Below are 22,090 nucleotides of genomic sequence, written 5' to 3'. Positions count from 1 at the left end.
TAGACATTTCAATATCGCACATAATTGTAATCCTTTATTATTTCGTGTTCACCCCATTGATCACGTTCCTGCACATGTTTCTAATCGTACACAGTCACTTAATAGGAAAGAAATTTATTGGATATACACCTTGAATTCCCTTGAACCTGAAGGGCTAAATGTAATAGCAGACATCCTCTAACCTATCAGGAACCGGTGGCACAATGACTTGAGGAGCTTAAATAATAGAATTACCATACAAGGGTCCCCGGTTCGAATACTCGTTGTGCTACCTGAGATCCCTGCCTTTTATACTCAGCTCCCAGTTTATTTTTTTATTTATTTTAATAATTTTTTTCTTCTTTTCATGTTTCTGTTTGTCTTTTTAATAAATTTTCGTTTTAGGTTATTGATATTAATGTGTATTGCCTTTGTATTACCATATATATATGTTTTTAACTAGTTCAAGTACTATAATATAGGGGCATTGTCGCCCCTCCCCTTCCTTTCTTTTCTATAAATATACTCCATATTGTGTTATGTATTACATGCCCTGAGGAAGAGAGCAGGAACGCTCTTGAAACGCGTAGGCTAAAATAAACCATTTTAAATATATCCCGTGAGCGCGGTCTTCATTTTGCCTAAGACTACTACTCCCAACATCCTCCTGGATTTCTGTGGAGACCTGCTGCTACGGTTACACCCGCATGGGAGTTGTGACCCATTTTCACAACTGCAATAGGTGAGCATATTCCCTACCAAGTCTGTATTTATCTATATACAGTGTGACACATTGGGGGCGCCTTGTGTTTTTTTTTCTTTTTATTCTGGCACTTGGGCACTCTCTTCCCACTCCCGTGTAGTGGTGGGATATGGGGTAATGAAGGGTTAATGTCACCTTGCTATTGTAAGGTGACATTAAGCCAGATTAATAATGGAGAAGCGTCAATTATGACACCTATCCATTATTAATCCAATAGTACGAAATGGTTAAAAAAACACACACACATTATTTAAAAGTATTTTAATGAAATAAAGACACAGGGTGTTGTAATATTTTATTAGACTCTTAATTCACCTGAAGACCCTTGTCACCTGAAACAAAGTTTCAAAAAAACAAACAACAATATTCCATACCTTCCGTCTTTCTGTCCCACATTGTAAATCCATCTGAAAGGGTTAACTAATTTTACAAGCAGAAGCCTGTTAATGCAGCCGCTTCTGCCTGTAAAAACCTGGGGAATGAATGGGAAGCAGGGTGACGTGTAGTTACCTTGAGTCGCGGTGAGGCGCCCTCTGCTGGATGTCCTCATGAACTGGAGCCTTGGAATTTTTCCCACGCTTGATTTCATATGAGGACATCCAGCAGAGGCCGCTTCACCGCGACTCAAGGTAACTACAGGTAACCCTGCTTTCCATTCATTCCCCCGGTTTTTACAGGCAGAAGCGGCTGCATTAACAGGCTTCTGCTTGTAAAATTAGTTAACCCTTTCAGATGGATTTACAACGTGGGACAGAATGACGGAACGTATGGAATATTGTTGTTTGTTTTTTTGAAACTTTGTTTCAGGTGACAAGGGTCTTCAGGTGGATTAAGATTCTAATAAAATATTACAACACCCTGTGTCTTTATTTCATTAAAATACTTTTAAATAATGTGTGTGTGTTTTTTTTAACCATTTCGTACTATTGGATTAATAATGGATAGGTGTCATAATTGACGCCTCTCCATTATTAATCTGGCTTAATGTCACCTTACAATAGCAAGGTGACATTAACCCTTCATTACCCCATATCCCACCGCTACACGGGAGTGGGAAGAGAGTGCCCAAGTGCCAGAATAGGCGCATCTTCCAGATGTGCCTTTTCTGGGGTGGCTGGGGGCAGATGTTTGTAGCCAGGGGGGGCCAATAACCATGGACCCTCTCCTGGCTATTAATATCTGCCCTCAGTCACTGGCTTTACCACTCTGGCGTGGGCTCCCGGGCAATTTTCTCCGCCAATTTTTTCCGCCATTTAACCCTTTATTTTACAAGCTACAGCGCCAAAATTTTGCACATACACACTACTAACATTAGTAGTGTGGAATATGCAAAAAAAAAGGGATATGAGATGGTTTTCTGTATGTAAACCATGTCTCATATCATGTCGGGTTTGGGAAGGAGAAATGAAAAGCCGGCAATTGAATTACCGGCTTTTCTCTAACACCGGTGCATATTTCTCGCAATGCACACGCATGGTCCGTGTGTAATCCGATTTTTTCTCGCACCCATAGACTTGCATTGGCGAGTCTCGGCCGAGATACGCTGACAATCGCAGCATGCTGCGTTTTTACTCGGATCCTGAATACGGCGGAGAAAACATCGGATGATGGGAGCTGCACCATAGATTAACATTGGGCCGAGTGCTATGCGATTTTTTATCTCATAGCACTCGTCCGTATTACGGTCTAGTGTGGCCCCGGCCTAACTCCCATTACACTCGTTACTCGAAGAGAGCACCTGAGCATTTGGAATTGCTTGGTTTGAGTAACAAGTATCTGAGCATTTTAGTGTTTGCTCATCCCTAGTATTTTCCTATCTTAATGTCAAGGTGAAAGAAAAACTGGTAAGTCTACTCTGGTACAGGTGTAATATTATTGATACCAACTTGATCTAAGTCGTGATAAGTATCCTGTAGAACGTTCCTCTGCCTCCATGCTGGTCTCTGTTCTCCAGGATGCTCATTCACATTAATATTTCACCTATGTTTGGTCTCATTACATAATTGCATATTCCAAGATCAACTATTGAACATCCCTAAGTACGAAAATAACATTAACCCCTTTCTGACCTCGGACGGGATAGTACGTCCGAGGGCAGATCCCCTGCTTTGATGTGGGTTCCGGCGGTGAGCCCGCATCAAAGCCGGGACATGTCAGCTGTTTTGAACAGCTGACATGTGCCCACAATAGCGGTTGGTGGAATCGTGATTCACCCGCCGCTATTAGCTAGTTAAATGCCGCTGTCAAACGCTGACAGTGGCATTTAACTGGTGCTTCCAGCCATAGGCCAGAAATGCGTGCATCGCCAACCCCGTCACGTGATCGGGTGTCAGCGATGCGTCGGCATGACAACCAGAGGTCTATTGAAGACCTCTATGGTTGTTGATGCCGGATTGCTATGAGGGCCACCCTGCGGTCGGCGCACATAGAAATGCAGCAATTCTACTACATACGAGCTATCTGAGCTTCGCTCCTATGTAGCAGAGCCGATCAGGCTATGCCAGCTTCTAGCCTCCCATGGATTCTATTGAAGCATGGCAAAAGTAAAAAAAAAATGTTTTAAAAAATATGAAAAAAAAAAGTTTAAATCACCCCCCTTTCGCCCTATTCAAAATAAAACAATAAAAAAAAATCAAATATGCATATATTTGGTATTGCTGCATTCAGAATCACCTGATCTATCAATAAAAAAAGGATTAACCTGATTGCTAAATGACGCAGCGAGAAAAAAATTTGAAACGCCAGAATTATGTTTTTTTGGTCGCAACGATATTGCATTAAAATGTAATAACGGACGATCAAAAGAACATATCTGCACCAAAACAGTATCATTAAAAATGTCAGCTTGGCGTGGAAAAAATAAGCCCTCACCCAACCCAAGATCATGAAAAATGGAGACGCTACGGTATCGGATAATTGCGCAACTTTTTTTTTTTTTTTTAAGCAAAGTTTGGAATTTTTTTTCACCACTTAGATAAAAGAGAACCTAGACATGTTCGGTGTCTATGAACTCGTAATGACCTGTAGAATCAAAATGGCCGGTCAGTTTTACAATTTAATGAACCTAGCAAAAAATCCAAACCAAAAAACAGTGTGGGATTGCACTTTTTTTTGCAATTTCACCGCACTTGAATTTTTTTTCCCATTTTCTAGTACATGACATGCTAAAACCAATGATGTCGTCCAAAATCCAACTTGTCCCGCAAAAAATAAGCCCCACATGGCCATATTGACGGGAAAATAAAAAAAGTTATGGCTCTGGGAAGGAGGGGAGCGAAAAACAAAAACTAAAAAATGAAAATACCCCGGGTCATGAAGGGGTTAACTAGAACACAATCTATTGGTGTTTCATGGATTTCATCACTGCAGAGACTCAGTGGTGCAACCAAGTCCAATCACTCTGGAATAAGGAAGATTTCAGAAGGTTGGAATATTAGAGGGTTTATTTTTAGTTTTAACAAACTTTGCCAACCAGATAGCCCTTTAAGCCCCAGATTATTTTAGGATAGGTTCATAAATTATTAAGGTATGTTCAGCTGTTTTATGACTGAACTGGACACATCTGATGCAAAGTTGTGTATTTTGTCCACTTGTCCGGCATCCATAACAGGATCAAGAGATGTTGAATACAATGATTTTTGATCCGGCTCTAGATCCAATCTGGCGCAACAGCAAATAGGACAAATTATTTAGTATGAGCTATTAAGAGTCTAATGGGATCAGTTCTGGCATCTGCTTTGCTCCACCATTTCTGCATTACGCTGTATGGAAAAAAGAAAATATTGACTCGATGTATGGAAACAAGGTCTAAGTCGGTATACACTATTTTTCGAGGGGTAAGCTGAATTTAAGATTTATACAGCTATGATTTGCCTAGAAAAGTATTTAAGACCGTCAGTATAGGTTGTCAGAATACCCGGTGTACAGAGGCCTGTGTCACCCCTCAAGTGTGGCGCTGGTCTCGGCACGCCTGGTTGTGCACAGCATGCAGAGACTAGCCCAGCCCCTGACACGAAGGTCACTGATGACTCTCTGCCCCCTGAAGACGCACTGGGATTCTCAAACAAAGCATCATCAAAAAGGAAGTAGGGGACAAAAAGAAAAGCAGATAGAAAGTGTAGCTAATGAAGGATAGGGATTTTTTTTAATTAAAGTACGTTAGAAAATGGTTTAGATTATGGCACTAAATAGATAGGGATTTAGAATGAAAATGAATTTGTAAGATGGACCACCCCTTTAAATGAATGGGTCTACTTTGCAACATCAGAAACGTCCACTACTAAAAGTACAGAACTGCATGTGACCCTTTGAACGGAAGCCCAGATTCGGGCGCCTCCTGATCTAATTTTTTGGCTCAGATCTCTCATGTAATTTTCTTGGTTCAGTATTCTGTTTTTGGATTAGTAAAAATTAAAAATATTTTTCAATTTTATGATGAAAGCAGTGCTGGATTATCAGAAGTTTTCAGATTGCTGGATTAAGGCTGGAACACATTGCAACGTATTGTTTGCATAGTCAGTAATTGGATTCTCAGTAACAGAAACTCAATCCGGTTCTACAGTCCGGAGAATAAATGGTGGTATATTGAGTTCTGACTTCATGATAAACTTTAGCATCTATTGAATTACTATAGATTGTAATAACATTCATACATTCAGAGGGAAAATCCTACAAAGCTGCGTGCATCCTGCTAAAAATTGAGATATCTCTCACACTGCCCTTCTTAACAACATTTACGGATGGCTGCTTTAATGATGCCTGGGGGACACCATTAGTAAAGTTGATGATTTTCCATCACATAATTCTTCCCTCATTAGTATAAACCAGTGTTTAACATGTGATGTGTTATTGACAAACGTGTCTAATATCATTCAGATATGGCAAATAATCAGGAGAAAAGAGAAAACCCAACTGAATAGAAATTGATATGGTATGATCCAACATGAAGATGTTCTGGAATACAACTGGTGGAAGAAAAAGAATAGTTTTAGTTTGCAAATCCTCAAGCTAGTTTTGGAGAAAACCTTCTTTAGGTTCATATAGAAATGAGAAGCTCGGAGCACCATGTGCAGGGCTTGTGTGGTCCGATGCCTCCTCTCTCTGAGGCCAGGGTCACACTATCAGTATTTGGTCAGTATTTTACATCAGTATTTGTAGCCAAAACCAGGAGTGGAACAATCAGAGAATAAGTATAATAGAAACGCATCACCACTTCTGTATTTATCACCCACTCCTGGTTTTGGCTGACAAATACTGATGTAAAATACTGACCAAATACTGATAGTGTGACCCCGGCCTGATAGTTTCACCAGTTAAGATTGTGCTTATGTGACAGCGGTGGGAGCTGGTGGCTTGCTCCCTGACACTCAAGGGTTAAATGTATTTGATCCCCATGCATGTGATAAAAGTATTATACTCACTGGGGCTGCAGTTAGCTGGGACAGGGTTAACTGTAGTGGCCGGCCCAGTTTGGGCGGGGGAACTGAGAGTTAGTGGCAAGTGCAGGAAGTGACCATCTGTGTGAGGGCAGCATTGAGTGACGCAGCAGGTCTGAGGCTGCTAGGGACAACTTGAGCCTAATACTCAGGGTAGTGATTCTGTCTAATGGCCTGGGGCAACTTCGAAATGGACATTGGGGGCCAGAAACACACTCAGCTTGTGAAGCTACAGGGAAATATGGTCTCAGACTACAAGGGGCAGAAGGTATTGCAATCCGGATATACTGCTAGAGATGAGGAAGATTCCCTAGAGTCCTGCCCTCCCCCTAAGTGATGCTTAAATCTGAGAGTTTGTTACAATGTATCAGTGTATCCACTGGCGAACACAAACAAAAAAGGGCCTCCGTGCAAGAACAATATATGGGCTCTTCGTAGCCTAAGAGCTCTTAAAAAGGTGACATTGCCCCTGCTTTGGAGGTAGAAATGGGCCCCCTTACCTCTTTGGCCCGCACAGGTTGCACCAATGATATGTCCACCCCTGAGTGTACCAGGGTCCAGCACTGTAGAGAAGATTGTACTTTGTGGTGTTTTGCTCTTAGAAAATTGCCTCCTCTGAGACATTACAAGAAACCATCACTGGTGACGGTGAGAAATTGAAAGCCACATATATTGTAACATTCTCTGGTCATTTTCCCCTCCAATTTCTCCTCTTTTATTTCTTCCCCAGCAGCTATAACCCAGTACTGGATTGTGTCGGTTTATTCAATATTCAGCTCCAGAGTCACGGTAGATTAGTTCCAGTTTTCCAAGGACAAACTCAGTTTTGGCTACCGGTACTCTCATATTCAGCTATCCAAATAAACTATTATTCCAGAATGCCCCATGGCCGGCAGCCACAGATGGAGCATTGTTTACTGATGAAAATCCCAATTTCAAAAAATATATTCATTATTAGTGTAGACATTTTCTAGGAGCCTGGGTTTTTTTTTATTTTAATATAACCTCTACAAATCTAACATCTAAAAATTAAAAGGTTCCTTTTTGGGCTGGACCTACAGTAGCATTACGCAGAACAGAATACTGGTGATGATGCACATTAAAGAATAGTCCATTGAGCCCAATAATTTGGAAGGACCAGTTGACTGTCCTATCTGAAGTAGGTCCTCCTGACCATAATGTCATAGGTCTTAGAGAAGATAAGGTGTCTGGCAGCAGCTAACCACCCTCTCCAACAGTTTTGGATTGGTGAGTAGTGGCTTACAAGGAAATTAACCACTAAAATGTAACTTTTAATATATTATTTTAAAACTTATATAAACATAAAATTAAAAAAAATGGAGTTTGTCATATTCACACAGGATCTTAACATGAACGATATTGTCTTAAAATTTACATCAGAAGATAACCAATGAAAACTTACTTTGATATGCTTAAAAATGCCTTCAAGGAAGACACAACATGTTCTAGCAATCTGAAATGAACACACCGGGGTTTTGGTGCTTACAATCAAATAAATGTATCATCAATAACTGTATAGATGTTTTCTGTATCTGAAAAAGTCCTATTTGGAAAACGGTATTTGAAACGGTATATCAAATGGTAAAAAACACCGCGTCACTAGTTTTATTGAAGATGCAGACGCTAGTTTCATCTTGACGTTGTCTGCACGGCTCACATGGGGATTGTGTCATTGGGGCAAGTGATAACGTATGTTTCACTGTGGACTTCACAACATTGTGCGCCTGCGCAGATCACGTCGATGGAAAGTGCAAACGCATGCGCATACTCACTCTGGACTTCACAGCAGTGGGTGCAAGTCATTACATTGTATGACGCGGAATGCAAGGAAGGGTGACACATACGAAATTTGCCTTCACAGACTTCTAGTGCCAGTAGGCAAATATGACATGCATAATGAGGACACCGGAGACATACTATCTAGTAATAAGGTCTCTTGCCCTCTATGCTTGCTTATAGGAGTCAATTACTACTGGGGAGGGATATTTAAATTGGTTTTACTATGACACTTGTAGACCTGCAACTAGACCTCAGTGCATCATGGATGTCAACGTGTTGATAACAATTTTTCCCAAAACCTCCTGAGGAACCATATGATGGAGGTGAAACGCATCGAGGCTATATACACGGCAGGGGATGCAAAGAAGTGCAACTCAAATCTGGATGCCTTGTCTTTGGTTTTTGCATTTATGCCCCCTTTGTTTGATTACATAGAGCAAATGATTGTATCCCTTATGAGGACATCCTGTGGTTTTGTCTATTTGTTTGGCCCATATGTCCTACTTGACAAAATTATCGTGTGTCTTTTATCTTGAAGTGTTCCTATATGATCAGGTCTCGATTAAGCCTTTGAAATTTGACAACTTTATTAAGGGTTCCTTATATTGAAGCATTGCAGCGTTCCTTTATGGACGGACTTCTTAGAACCTTCAGTTTTTTATAACCCCATTAAGTCTAGAAATTAATAGGACCTGTTAGGGTCACCTGTTGGTGAACGGGGGCGCCATTTGCATTTAATGTAAGGTGCCAACCTCCGCCGCTAGGTAGGGTTACATTTCAGGGCCATTTAGGGTGAGAGTCATACAGGAATAGTTCTCACTTTAATTGGGGCATAAATGATTCTATTTGTCTGCTGTTTTGGTATTTGTACAGAACTCATCACAAGAAACAATGATACCTCTATTATGATATCTTCTTTGTAGCGTATACAACATTTATCATAAGTAACATTGTTTGTATTTAAATCCCTATAATACTGATGTTTTTTTTCTAATTTTATACTTTTATAAAATAATATATTAAAAGTTACATTTTATTGGATATTTTTTCTTGGAAACCATTACTTACCATCCTCTCCCCATTGAGAACACATACTCTTAGCCTAACCTGCTGTTCATATGTAGAAGGAGGGGGGTCTGAAGGAATGGTTGTCGGCCAAATGAGCAACTGGAAAAAAGCTATAGAAAGTGTATGGCCACCTTTTGGCCATGTTCAGTATTTGGTCAATATTTGTAATCCAAAATCTGGAGTGGAACAACCAGAGGGAAAGTATAATAGAAACTCATCACCACTTCTGTATTTATCACCCACTCCTGGTTTTGGCTTACAAATAGTGATGAGCGAATATACTCATTATTCGAGATTTCTTGAGCACGCTCGGGGGTCCTCCGAGTATTTTTTAGTGCTCGGAGATTTAGTTTTTATTGCTGCAGCTGAATGTTTTACATTTGTTAGCCAGCATAAGTACATGTGGGGATTTCCTAGGAACCAGGCAACCCCCACATGTACTGATGCTGGCTAACAGATGTAAATCATTCAGCTGCGGCAATAAAAACTAAATCTCCGAGCACTAAAAATACTCGGAGGACACCCGAGAAATCTCGAGTAACGAGTATATTCTCTCATCACTACTTACAAATACTGATGTAAAATACGGACCAAATACTGAAGGTGTGAACGTGGCCTTATGTTGCATTTTGATAACTGTGATGCAAATCTATATGGATGCCAAATCTCGGCTCCAGTAAGAAGAAAGGCCGGATGCAATTGATGACTAAAGGTTTTCTGTCCTGCATTGGTTGACGTTGAACAGGACAACTGATGTCACAGAAACAAAACTGGACCCACAGGAACAGTTTGTCATCAGTTTGCATCTTGTATTTTTTTCACTGTACTGAATGGAATAATGACAGGAGAGCCAGACCTATGGGGCCAAGGTCAAAGGATTTGGAACTTTATAATGCAAAGTTTAAATATCATAAAGTGATCTGCACAAAGGCAGATAGTGCATTGATCTATGCAGCTTTATGTACCAAGTTTTTTAATATATTGTTTTTTAAAATTAAAGCGCTAATTTATTTATACATATGTGTAACTTTATAATGCAGTTATTGGAATAATAATAATATTTTCTACAGTAGATAATTAGTGATCAACAAGAAAACGGACATATGAGAGGGAACGTAAAAGTCAGCTCAACACATTAAGTTGCACTTTAGTTAGATCCAAATCTTGGTACAGAGCCGTCCTAGTCTGGGACATGAATATTCAACACACAGAAAAAAAAAGATTGTCCCCCGGCCATGATTAGCTCAATTTAAAAAAAAGTTTAAAAATATCTTTGTTTTAATTCATAAGAAATGAAAAAAGTACACTGGTCACCATAGAAATCCAAAGTACATCACCGACGCGTTTCAACTACAAGCTTTCATCATGGACCATAATTAAGGCTGGTAAGTGAAACGCGTCGGTGATGTTCTTTGTATTTCTATGGTGATCAGTGTACTTTTTTCAGTTCTTAGAAGTTAAAATAAAGATGCTTTTTTTTTAACTTTTTTAACTGAACTCATCATGGCTGGGGGACAATCTCTTTTTTTCTGCATGATTAGTGATTGGTTCCTTTTTGGTCCAGCAATGTATGAAATATAAAGCCCGTTATGAGAAGCATATATAATTTCGTCTATGTATATGACATTTCATTTTTTGATACCTGCCATGTACAAAAAAAAATTACCTATTACCATGAATATAAAACTTGCATCCCTGCCATCATCTTCATAAAATCATCTCTCACTGGGTGTCTCCTACCAGTAAGGTGAGTCAGGGAAGCAGTGCTCTCCTGAGTGCTGACAGCAGCCCTGGTTGTGTGGATCTCTCAGGGAGCAGCCTGTGTTTTGCAGTGCAGCCATGCATAAACAATATCATTTTCATAAATTAAATCCTCCCCTGCAGAAGGAACATCTGTGCCTTCCCTACTCTGAATAGCAGATAGTGGCATGCTGGATACCCCTTCCCTGGCACCACACCACTTAGGGGGCTGTAGTTTTGTCTTAGTACAAATGGCACCTACATGAATAAATGTGCATCGTCAAAATAATGTGTATTCCTATAGTCACCATCCCATGTATCACAAATCTGGATTTGAGGAAAGGGTTAATAACCAGTGCACAAACTCTGCAATTATAATGTGTCTCCAGAGAGGACAGGCAGAGGGAAACACCAGCCTTCTAGGGATCAGATCTCACATGTAGTTAGTAAAAGTAGTTATATGAACTACTGGAATAATGAATTATTATTACTGATATTATTTTTATTCATTATTATTTCACATCTACTATGTGATTGTCACCAAAACCTTTCATTTCTGCAGTAAATTACTGTTGGATAGGGACATTTCCCATCACTGTTGCCACTTGTTAACTAATCCATGGTCAATATTAATCATTAATATAAATTGTGTATAGTATAAGTGCTTATGCTAATCATCAAACAAATACAGAACAGTTGGAGGAAACAAGTAAATGAGTAGAACATTTTATGTAGGAAATGTAACAAAGATTTGAACCAAACAACAAATACGGTAAGAAAGACAATAAAACCTGCCATACTGGCTATTGTGTTATCTAACAATTATTTGTATTACTCTGGTTCATAGTAATATTAATAAAAACTGTTTTTTTTATTAGTATAGCCTAGAAGAATATACTGTATTTAGATGGATAGATAGACAGACAGATAGATATGACATAGATAGATAGATAGACAGATATGAAATAGATAGATAGATAGATAGATAGATAGATAGATAGATAGATAGATATGGGATAGATGGATAGATAGATAGAGATAGATAGATAGATAGATAGATAGATAGATAGATAGATAGATAGATAGATAGATAGATAGATATGGGATAGATAGATAGATAGATAGATAGATAGATAGATAGATAGATAGATAGATAATAGATAGATAATAGATGGATAGATAGATAGATAGATAATAGATGGATAGATAGATAGATAATAGATGGATAATAGATGGATAGATAGATAGATAGATAGATAATAGATGGATAGATAGATAGATAGATAGATAGATAGATAGATAGATAGATAATAGATGGATAGATAGATAGATAGATAATAGATGGATAATAGATAGATAGATAGATAGATAGATAGATAGATAGATAGATAATAGATGGATCGATAGATAGAAGATAGACAGATAGATAGAAAATTAATTTAAAATATCTTCCTCACCTGCAAAGCAAACCTCCTTATAATTGTAATTGATTAATAGATTAGACAGACATAGAGACATAATCCCGTAGGAATTAGAGACAGAATAATAAATCACCATCAGACTGAAATGTTGAATACTATTTTATATAGAATAATGGGTTTGCATGGATCTGTGCGGTACATCATTGTATACAGGGTAACAAACAGAATAACAGGACAAATTATCCCCAAATTGAACCAGCAATAAATACACTTCAGGCAGCAATGATTGGTACTGTCTCATCATCATCATCATCATCAGTATTATTAACATCATGCGGCAGCTAATAGTCTAATTACAGATTAAGAAATGGTGTTGGATTTATTTCACCTACTGCAGTAAGGTACATTCATAGAAACTGTATTCATCGTTGCTCTACAGAACTGCATGAACCATGGGAAACCACTGTATACTAACTGGTTGAAAAATCCGTGTCTGATAGTCAAGCAGCTTGTATCTAGATCAATGAGACTTATCTGAAGACTTGTGCAGTGCAATGATAATTGCTATCAAGGTCTCAAATGACTACTTTGCATCCTGTGTTCCATCTAACACTGGAGATTAAAGAGTTAAAAGAGAATGATTAGGGACTGCCGATACAAAAAAAAATTCAGGGCATGGAGCCCTGCAGACGTGATCTCCACATTTAACCCTTAAACATGTGCATTGTGTTAAAAGGACTTACAGCATGTGATTCCCTCCTAGGTAGCAAAACCTTGTGTGCTGTAGTTTTCATAACGGATCTGGGTGATAAAACTTCTAAGGCAACACAACTTTCTAAGCACTTTGCTGCTGGTTTAATTTATTTATTTTTTTAGTAATCTTTTGCTTTATTTTTTTCTATAAATTAGATATAATTCTACTTCCTCATCTTATTGAAAAAAATCGATGGAGCTGCATGGCTTAAAATAGGAAATTCACATTATAAAACAGTCATTTAAAAAATTCTGTACAAAAAAATCACCACAAAATAATTCAGCAATGGGTTTAACAACAACTAGTAGTAAAAGTTTGATTGAAAAATAGAATTTCTATATATTTCATTTATTGGCCAACTATTCGTTTAAAAATTGCATAGATCCTAATTATTGCTTCACGATTATTCTTATTTTTATTTATTTTTTCCCCCCAAGGTTTAAGCTGGATACAGATAAAATAATTAAACAATTTTGACATAGTTCAAATTCAGAGGGAAACTCTTAAGAATTTGGGGCAGAGTATGTACAGAATAATACAGCAGGTCAGTAGGGATCTCCAGTCCTAGGGTCTACAGGCAGTGAAGATCAGACCTTATTTAATAAATTGATGGAACACTTTGCACTTTCCAGCCATTGGACCTATAGTTTGTAAACAGGATAGTGCCATCTCATTACCCCAGTGTCACTCAATTGATCTCTCAGCAATTAATCATGAAAGATGGCATTAAGCTGGGAGCTCAGCACTCTTTCGTGGTGTGTTTGCCCATCATAGGACATAATGCTGTCTATAGGGATCTCACATCGTGCTCCAGCGCTGGAGAACAGAGCCCCATGGCTTTGAGCTATAGCAGCAGGGTAGTGCATGGTGAAGGCATAGTTCTTATCAAACTCTCCTCCTGAAGGTTCGTGTTTAAAAGAAAAGTTCCCATTGACACTCAGAGGGGGACTGAGAGGACCATCAAATGAGGGGCTGGTGCAGTCAGTGACTGTGCTTTCAAAGAAGGGCTCCAGAGCAACACCATACGAATGGGGCTTGACTTGAAAGATGTGAGAGCTGTCCATGGTACCATAAGGAGGACTGGGAAGACCTGGAGACTGATATGGATAAGGGTGCAGGGGAAAGGAAGCACTGGCAGCTTGCATATGTGGTGGCATATCCTGGTTCTGTTCTGGAAGGAAAGTTCTAGGGTTCAGCTGAAGGCAGCCAGCTACTAAGTTAGTGGTAGGTTGGGACAAGCCTTTGCAAAGAGTCTGAACGAAAGACACCAGATCTGGACTCTTCCCAGATCTTAGGATCTCAGAAAGCGCCCAGATGTAATTCTTGGCCAGGCGCAAGGTCTCGATCTTGGACAACTTTTGCGTCTTGGAGTAACAGGGGACAACCTTGCGTAGACTGTCCAGGGCAGCATTCAGACCATGCATGCGATTTCTCTCCCTGGCATTGGCTTTCATACGCCTCATTTTAAAGCGCTCTATCCTGGCTTTAGTCATTTTCTTCTTCTTAGGTCCTCTTCTCTTAGGTTTCTGGTCATCATCATCTTCATCATCATTATCATCATCATCGTCGTCGTCGTCATTGTCATCTTCATCATCTTCCTCTTCGTCAATCTCCTCTCCATTGTGATGCTTTAGAGAATCTTCGTCTTCATCTTTAAGCATTCCATCTAACTCATCGTCCTTCTTCTCCAGGTCGTGCTCGTCTTGAGAACTCAGACATTCATCCACCCAACCTCTGGAGCCTTGGCTCTCGCTCATTATCAAGCCATTATCTCGATAGGACTTTGTCATCTTTAAATCTGGAGGAAAAATGGACATTGGAATAAAAGGACAACTTGATAACGAGTGATGAGAGATCGAACAATAAGTCCTGAACATTGTAATGGGTCCTTCTCCCCAAATTCTCATATTTAACCTGATGTGTGTTACACAGACCTCAACGTGTTAGGACAATCTGACTTTACTGATTGCAAATAAAACTCAATAATGATCAAAAAGGGAAATGTGGAATTTACTGTAAAGAATGCTTCATTTTCGTTCAAACACCAAATTGTAATAAAAAAAAAAATCAATGCACAATTACACAAAGAACAGCATTATTTTTCCTGCAACAAGGAGCAGAGGGATCAGGTGCATCTCAGCCCCTTATTAGGGACATCTCCCATCTGCAGGTTACTGAATGGGATGAGTGTTTTGGTGTGTGCATTACAAAAAGAAAAATAAAGTATATCAAGTAGATGCATGACATAATCTGCATCAATCTGATGTATTGCAATGGGGGAGACGAGGAAAATATAAAGAGCACAAAAAGGCAGGTATAACAAAAGCTTCATAGCTAGTAATGTCCCTTATAGTAACAGATGGCAGATTGGACATATACAGAAAGGGCATATATAGGTAAAAGTTTCCACGTGTGAGGGTGTGTGTGAGTGTATATATATATATATATATATATATATATATATATATATATATATATATATATATACACACACATAAATATATATATGCATATACTGAAATACACTATATATGTACCCATATATATTCATATTCTTAAGAATTGCTTATTTAAATATATTACTTAAGAATATATTTAAATATATAATATAAGCAGTATAAATAAATAAGCAATTCTTAAGAATATGAATATATGTATATATATATATATATATATATATATATATATGGGTATATATAGTGTATTTGAGTATATATGTATATATATATATATATATATATATATATATATATATATATATATATATATATATATATATCGTACTAAATTCTACCTATTTCTGGAGAGGAGCTATAAGTGCATAATACAAGTAATCAGTTGCGATATCAAGCAATAATGGATATGATTTTAGATTGCTATTTTATTACAGTCACTGAACTAAATATAATTTTAGCTTAAAATGTGCAGCTGAATAAATAATAATATTAACACTAATACCAGGAGTGAATGGAGATCTGTCATGATGGCGCTTCTTACCTTTAATTCTAGAGTCTCCTTTGTAGTGATAGTCTCATAACCTCTCCAGTGGGCACAAAGCAAAGTTGTAGGTGCTGAAGTGAATTTTTCCCTTAATTCTGGGTTTGTGGTGAGGCTCAGGGGGTTATATAGCGGCTCCAGTGACGCTTATAAGAGACAAGTGATGAGAAGGAGGAGGGGGCGGAGGATAGGTGAGGGGAGAGCAGTCACTCAGATTATTATAAGGGAGCCGTCTGCGCAGGCGCAGGATGGTGCCTCAGGCTCCGCCTGGTAACTTTTCCCCGGCACGCGCCATATGGTCAGGCAAGCGGCCCGGGGCGTCACGTGACGCGCTGGTTTGTATAGCGCCGCGCTGCTCCCTCTCCGCGCTCCGCTCGCTGGGTCCCGGCTCTTTGTGGCCATCTGTCGCCTGTTACACATTCTGCGGACCTGCTTGTTGTCCCCGCAGGACGAGGGTTAACCCCTTCTTCTCCCCGGGCATTGTGTTCACTAGTGGTGACAGAAGGAGAGAGGGAGGAGGCGGCCGTCAGTGCCCCCCACACTGGTGCCCCTCATACTGGTGCCCCCCACACTGGTGCCCCCCCACTGGTGCCCCTCACACTGGTGCCCCCCAACACTGGTGCCCCTCACACTGGTGCCCCCCACACTGGTGCCCCTCAGAGCCCAGAGTCAGCTCCTGAGCGCGGATTCCAACACTTCAAACCCTTGTTAGATCTCCTCTTTTCACGTCTCTTCCTTTTTATACTTCATTCATTTCCTTTTCATGTGGAAGTTACTCTTCCTTCACTTGTTCTTCCTTGTCTTCTTGATCCTTTTCAGTTTCTCCATTTATCCTATACCCTCTAATATGTCCTGCTTTCCATCATTCCTTCCTTGCTTTACTTCTTTCTTTCTCTTTTCTTCCTCCCTCCTGTTCTCTGTTTCTTTCTTTCCTTCTTTTTCTTCCTTCCAAATACTTACCTTACTTCCTTCTAATTATTTTTCGATTTCCAACCTATGGCTTGATCTTTCCTTTTTCCTTTACTTCGGTTCCTTCTCTTTCTTCCTTTCCTCTTTAATTTGATTCTTTCGTCCCATTAAATGAATTTTTTTCCTAACCCGTTCCTTTTCCTATTTTATTACTTTTGGTTTTCTTCCCATCTTTCTTTCTTTCTTTCTTTCTTTCTTTCTTTCTTTCTTTCTTTCTTTCTTTCTTTCTTTCTTCCTTCCAAATTTCCTCCCTTTTTTATTTTTTTACTTCCATTCCTTCCTGATTTCCTTAATTTAGTTGTCTTCCCTTGACTTCATTCTCTTTACATGTCTTTTATTCCTACAATTCCCAACATCACATCCCCATCATTTTCTTAACTTTCAATCGTTTTTTCTTCTTCATTCTTCTTTCTTTTTTCATTTTCCTTCTTTCCTTAATATCAATTATTCTCTTTCCTTCTTTTCTCATCCCAGTCATTCTCTTTCCTGTTCCTCTTCTTTCTTTCTTTCTTTCTTTCTTTCTTTCTTTCTTTCTTTCTTTCTTTCTTTCTTTCTTTCTTTCTTTCTTTCTTTCTTTCTTTCTTTCTTTCTATCTTTCTTTCTTTCTTTCTTCCTCTGTGGACCATCTTATTCTATATGTTTCTTATCTTCTAGTATGACTTCAGTTTATTCTCATTTGTCCATTGCGCTGGCACCTTTATTTAGTTTTTATTGAGTTTATTTAGCCTTACGACAGTTTCCAGCCCCCTTTGTAATAACCATGTAATAAGGCACTGTGCTAATATTATTATCAGAAGCAGAACATGTTACGGTAGGACAGTCTATCGGATATATGTGCCAGAACATGGACCCATCCTGACTCAGGAGATTCGCAGTCACAGTTTGGCTGTCTGTCCGGATCAGTCCAATCTCATTGTCCCACCCTCTCCTGTATTCATAAGGCGCCTATCTGTGTCTTCATAGCTTCCTGTGAAACTAATTATGTTATTTGACGCAGTCAGGTAATTAATCACCAGGCACTGGAGAATAGAATGCTACTCCACCAACACTGTAGTCAAGATTCCTTCAAGATCCCCAATATGAGCAAATATACTACATAAGACATTTATATTTATTATTATTATTATTATTATTATTACCAAATAATTAATTGAACTCTCTGTAGAATAACGCAGTATATATAAATATATATATATATATATATATATATATATATATATATATATATATATATATATATATATATATATATATATATATATACACACAGACATACATATATATACACACATATATATGTCAATAATTACTGCCAACTACTATACATATCGGCAGTAAATATCCACATATGCGTGTAATATACGATATATATATATATATATATGTATATATATATATATATATATATATATATATATATATATATATATATATATGTATATATATATAGTGACAATTAGCAGTAAATATCCACATACAGCAGTTCTTCTCCTTATCGTACTTACTTTGAGTGCTTCTCAGATTGGCTTTGACCATCCTCCAGCTCATCATCCTGCCCACAGATCTCTTCTGCCTGATAATACATTGCATTTTTCCTGTCATTAAGAAATTCACTGAAATATTATGACCTTTATGGCTCAGATTCTCCAAGGTTTGACAAAAGCTGAGTTTGTGATTTGGTACAGTCATTACAATGGCACAATATTTTTTACATAGGACTGCAGGTAAGCTGATTGCTCCAGGTAAATCCTGCTCATCTACATATGAGCTGGTAATGGGCTTTGCATACCAGTTGTTGCCTCTTTATATAATGGGGTCTTTTTTGCAGGATCCCAATTTGCTTATTATTGATTTAATACACACTGGTCTATTTCCAGTTTAAGCTGCACTTAGAGTCCAACATTTTATGGGGATTACACAGAACAATGCCCTATTCCAGTGCATTAAACTGCAAATGCCTACCTAAATATGGGGGAATGCTCTGCATTGCTATATTTGTGGCATAAGAAGATTACAGGGATGGCTCCAGGTCTCCATCAATCCACTCCAAGCCAATGCTAAGAAGGAAAGGTAGGGCCATCATTAACCCTGCCATGGCTGTGAGCTCCCTGTGGCTGATAACTGAGAGTTCCCTTGTATCCACTCCTCCAGTGTCTGCCTGACAGATGGGCTGAACAGGTAGTGGGTGTTGGATGGTGTGGATGGAGCCGAGGGGAGGGAGGGATGGAATCAATCTGTGTAGATGAGTCATCAACACAAGTCTAGGTCAAAGGCTACTAGCCCGTGCTTTCTGGGCTAAATACAGTTAACCCGCTCACTGCCAGCACCATATGTTCTGGGCCTAATCCTTAACACCAATAACTTTTGCAAGAAACTGTCTAAAATAATAAGAGTTCCAGATCTGGAGATGTTTATAATGATTGAACTGCACCTACGAGGATCACAAAACTGGAATTGTCCAACTGGAAAGTTCATTACATGCATTGATGTTCCCCTGCTGATGCTTGTAGTTCTCTAGAGAACTGTAAGGTGTGTCTTAAACTCTGATGCACAACAGATAATACATTATGTGAACAACTTTACTTAGCAATCCAAGGCTAACTGATGGCTGTGGAACTACAAGTTTCATCCAATCTTTTTAGATCCATCTTTTTTTTAAGGTGGTAATGAGGGTTTTCTTTCCCCTATGGAATAATTTCCGATGTGATCCTGAAAAGCTTGAACATGATTTGTGATCACTGTTAATCATATGGAAGATTTTAGATACTTTAACTGAGACTGGTATAACGGTATGAATATATATATATATATACTTGTAGATTGTGAGCCTTCGCGGGCAGGGTCCTCTCTCCTACTGTACCAGTTATGACTTGTATTGTTCAAGATTATTGTACTTGTTATTATGTATACCCCTCCTCACTTGTAAAGCGCCATGGAATAAATGGCGCTATAACAATAAATAATAATAATAATAATAATATATATATATATATATATATATATATATATATATATATATATATATATATATATATATGTGCAATACGTCCAAAGGCAACCAACCAAAAATTCTATAAATGTAGCAACAAAGAAGGATAAAAGCAGCAATCCAATGGAAATAAGTGAGATAGGAGGTGGACTTCATTCACCAAGAAACATGAGATGGTTCAGCTCCTCATTTGTTGCAGTGCTTCTTACATTTTTTCTGTCTCTCTGTATGTATATATATAGTGGATTAATATGAAGTGATCTGACATCTGCATTACACCTGGAGCCTCTGACTCTCTTTACATTTAGTAAATTATAAGAATCAGAGCTGTACAAATTATACTGAATTAGACACCACTGGATAAACCTGTTCTTCTTTGGGAAAATATTATTGCCTATTATAACATTACCATGGGACTTGGGAAGTGATTGGACAATATCATGTGACTGCAATCTCAGCAAGATCTGAAGGATACGTTTGTTGTTTTTTTTAAAGGATGAGATCCCTGGGTCATTAATATATAGGGAACTACAGGTTGTCACAAATCAGACACTAATTTATTGTCAGCATTTTGTAAACTGTCTATTGCTGTAGAACTACAAGTGCCAGCATACTTTAATGATAAATATGCGCAACATCCAAAAGTTACAGGTTGCAGCCTTCTATTGATACACAGCATCTCCTGCTCACATGTCCAGCTGTTAGTGACTATATCCTTATTAGTGTCCAAGCAGCAACCTGCTCTCTACTGTCACTGGTGACATATAGGTGACATGTGATCTAGGAATGCTGAACCTTGTGGTTCCACAGCAGCTGCTCATCCACAGGTTTCATAAGCCTGCAGACTGTTGCTCCCCCCAGCCACTATTTATAGAACAATCTGCCATTATTTATTGGATTACTACTGATCCATCCCACTCACCCCCCTGAAGTCACAATCAGGGCCACTCGGAGCCTCTCCATGCTGACTGCTGTCCACAGAGAGACACGCGAGCCGCACACGCTCCGAACAAAAGCCTCTTTCATGGCTGGGTGAGCCCCCCAGGAGGCCGCCTGGCTGTGCTCTTATGCCCATCCGACCCCCTCTAAATCCCAACTGACTACTGCAGGCAACCTGCCACCTATTTATCCCCTGGTCTAACTGATTGTGAAAGCCCCAGTCATGTATTCATCCATGCCCAAGTGTGCAGCAAGCTGGACAGCTATGTATCCCCCACTAATCCAGAACCATGTCTACAGGGCTCAACAATAGAGTCAGGTCCAATTAACTCACATCCATATTAACCCCTTATTGATCAGGGACCTTTTAAGCTCTGCCTCCAAAAAATACAATATGCCAATAGATTTCAGGTCATGCTGGGGTTTACCACTTATTGACACAACATTATTATTATTATTACCGCATAAATCTGCATTTCCAATAGATAAATTACTTTATATTTTCTCCAATATATGCATTTATATGCTAATTTACAACATAAAATACTGAAGTACCATTCATTAATTTAATAAGTACAGTTAACTGTAAAAAAACCCCAAACCCTAATATATAGATAGATAGATATCTATATGTATATATATCTATATCTATCTATCTATCTATCTATCTATCTATCTATCTATCTATCTATCTATCTATCTATCTACTGTTAAATAAATAAAGAAATATATATTACTGTAGATCTAAGTTCAATAGTTCGAAGGCTGCTAGTGATGGATGCATATACTATACTGTATCTATCTATCTATCTATCTATCTATCTATCTATCTATCTATCTATCTATCTATCCAATATCTATATATCTATCTATAGTATCTATCTACAGTATCTATCTAGCTGTTATATCTATCTATCTATCTATCTATCTGTCTGTCTGTCTGTCTGTCTGTCTGTCTATCTATCTATCTATCTATCTATCTATCTATCTATCTATCTATCTATCTATATCTATCCATCAATTATCTATCTATCTTCTGTATATATACTGTTAAATAAAGAAATGTATATTACTGTAGATCTAAGTTCAAAAGTTAGAAGGCTGCTAGTGCTGGATGCATATACTATACTGTATAATATATATATATATATATATATATATATATATATATATATATATATATATATATATATATATTATACAGTATAGTATATGGATCTCACTTGTAAAGTGCCA

General features: G+C 38.3%; 1 protein-coding gene across 1 annotated transcript; it reads right to left on the bottom strand.

Annotated features, from left to right (window-relative positions):
• Positions 1–13,073: 13,073 nt before the first annotated feature.
• On the bottom strand, positions 13,074–16,080 carry NEUROD1 (neuronal differentiation 1). Its single transcript, XM_077272590.1, has 2 exons — positions 15,958–16,080; positions 13,074–14,758 (listed from the first exon to the last, which is right to left on the bottom strand). The coding sequence occupies exon 2, from the start codon at positions 14,748–14,750 to the stop codon at positions 13,668–13,670; it is 1,083 nt and encodes a 360-aa protein (XP_077128705.1). The 5' UTR covers positions 14,751–14,758; positions 15,958–16,080; the 3' UTR covers positions 13,074–13,667.
• Positions 16,081–22,090: the final 6,010 nt, after the last annotated feature.

Source organism: Ranitomeya variabilis, chromosome 7, assembly GCF_051348905.1.
Source record: "Ranitomeya variabilis isolate aRanVar5 chromosome 7, aRanVar5.hap1, whole genome shotgun sequence".
Classification (NCBI taxonomy): Eukaryota; Metazoa; Chordata; class Amphibia; order Anura; family Dendrobatidae; genus Ranitomeya; species Ranitomeya variabilis.
This window is presented reverse-complemented; position numbering and strand designations above follow the sequence as displayed.

Excerpts from the sequence above, each read along its gene's own strand:
- NEUROD1 (XM_077272590.1), bottom strand. The coding sequence starts at position 14,750 with ATGACAAAGTCCTATCGAGATAATGGCTTGATAATGAGCGAGAGCCAA.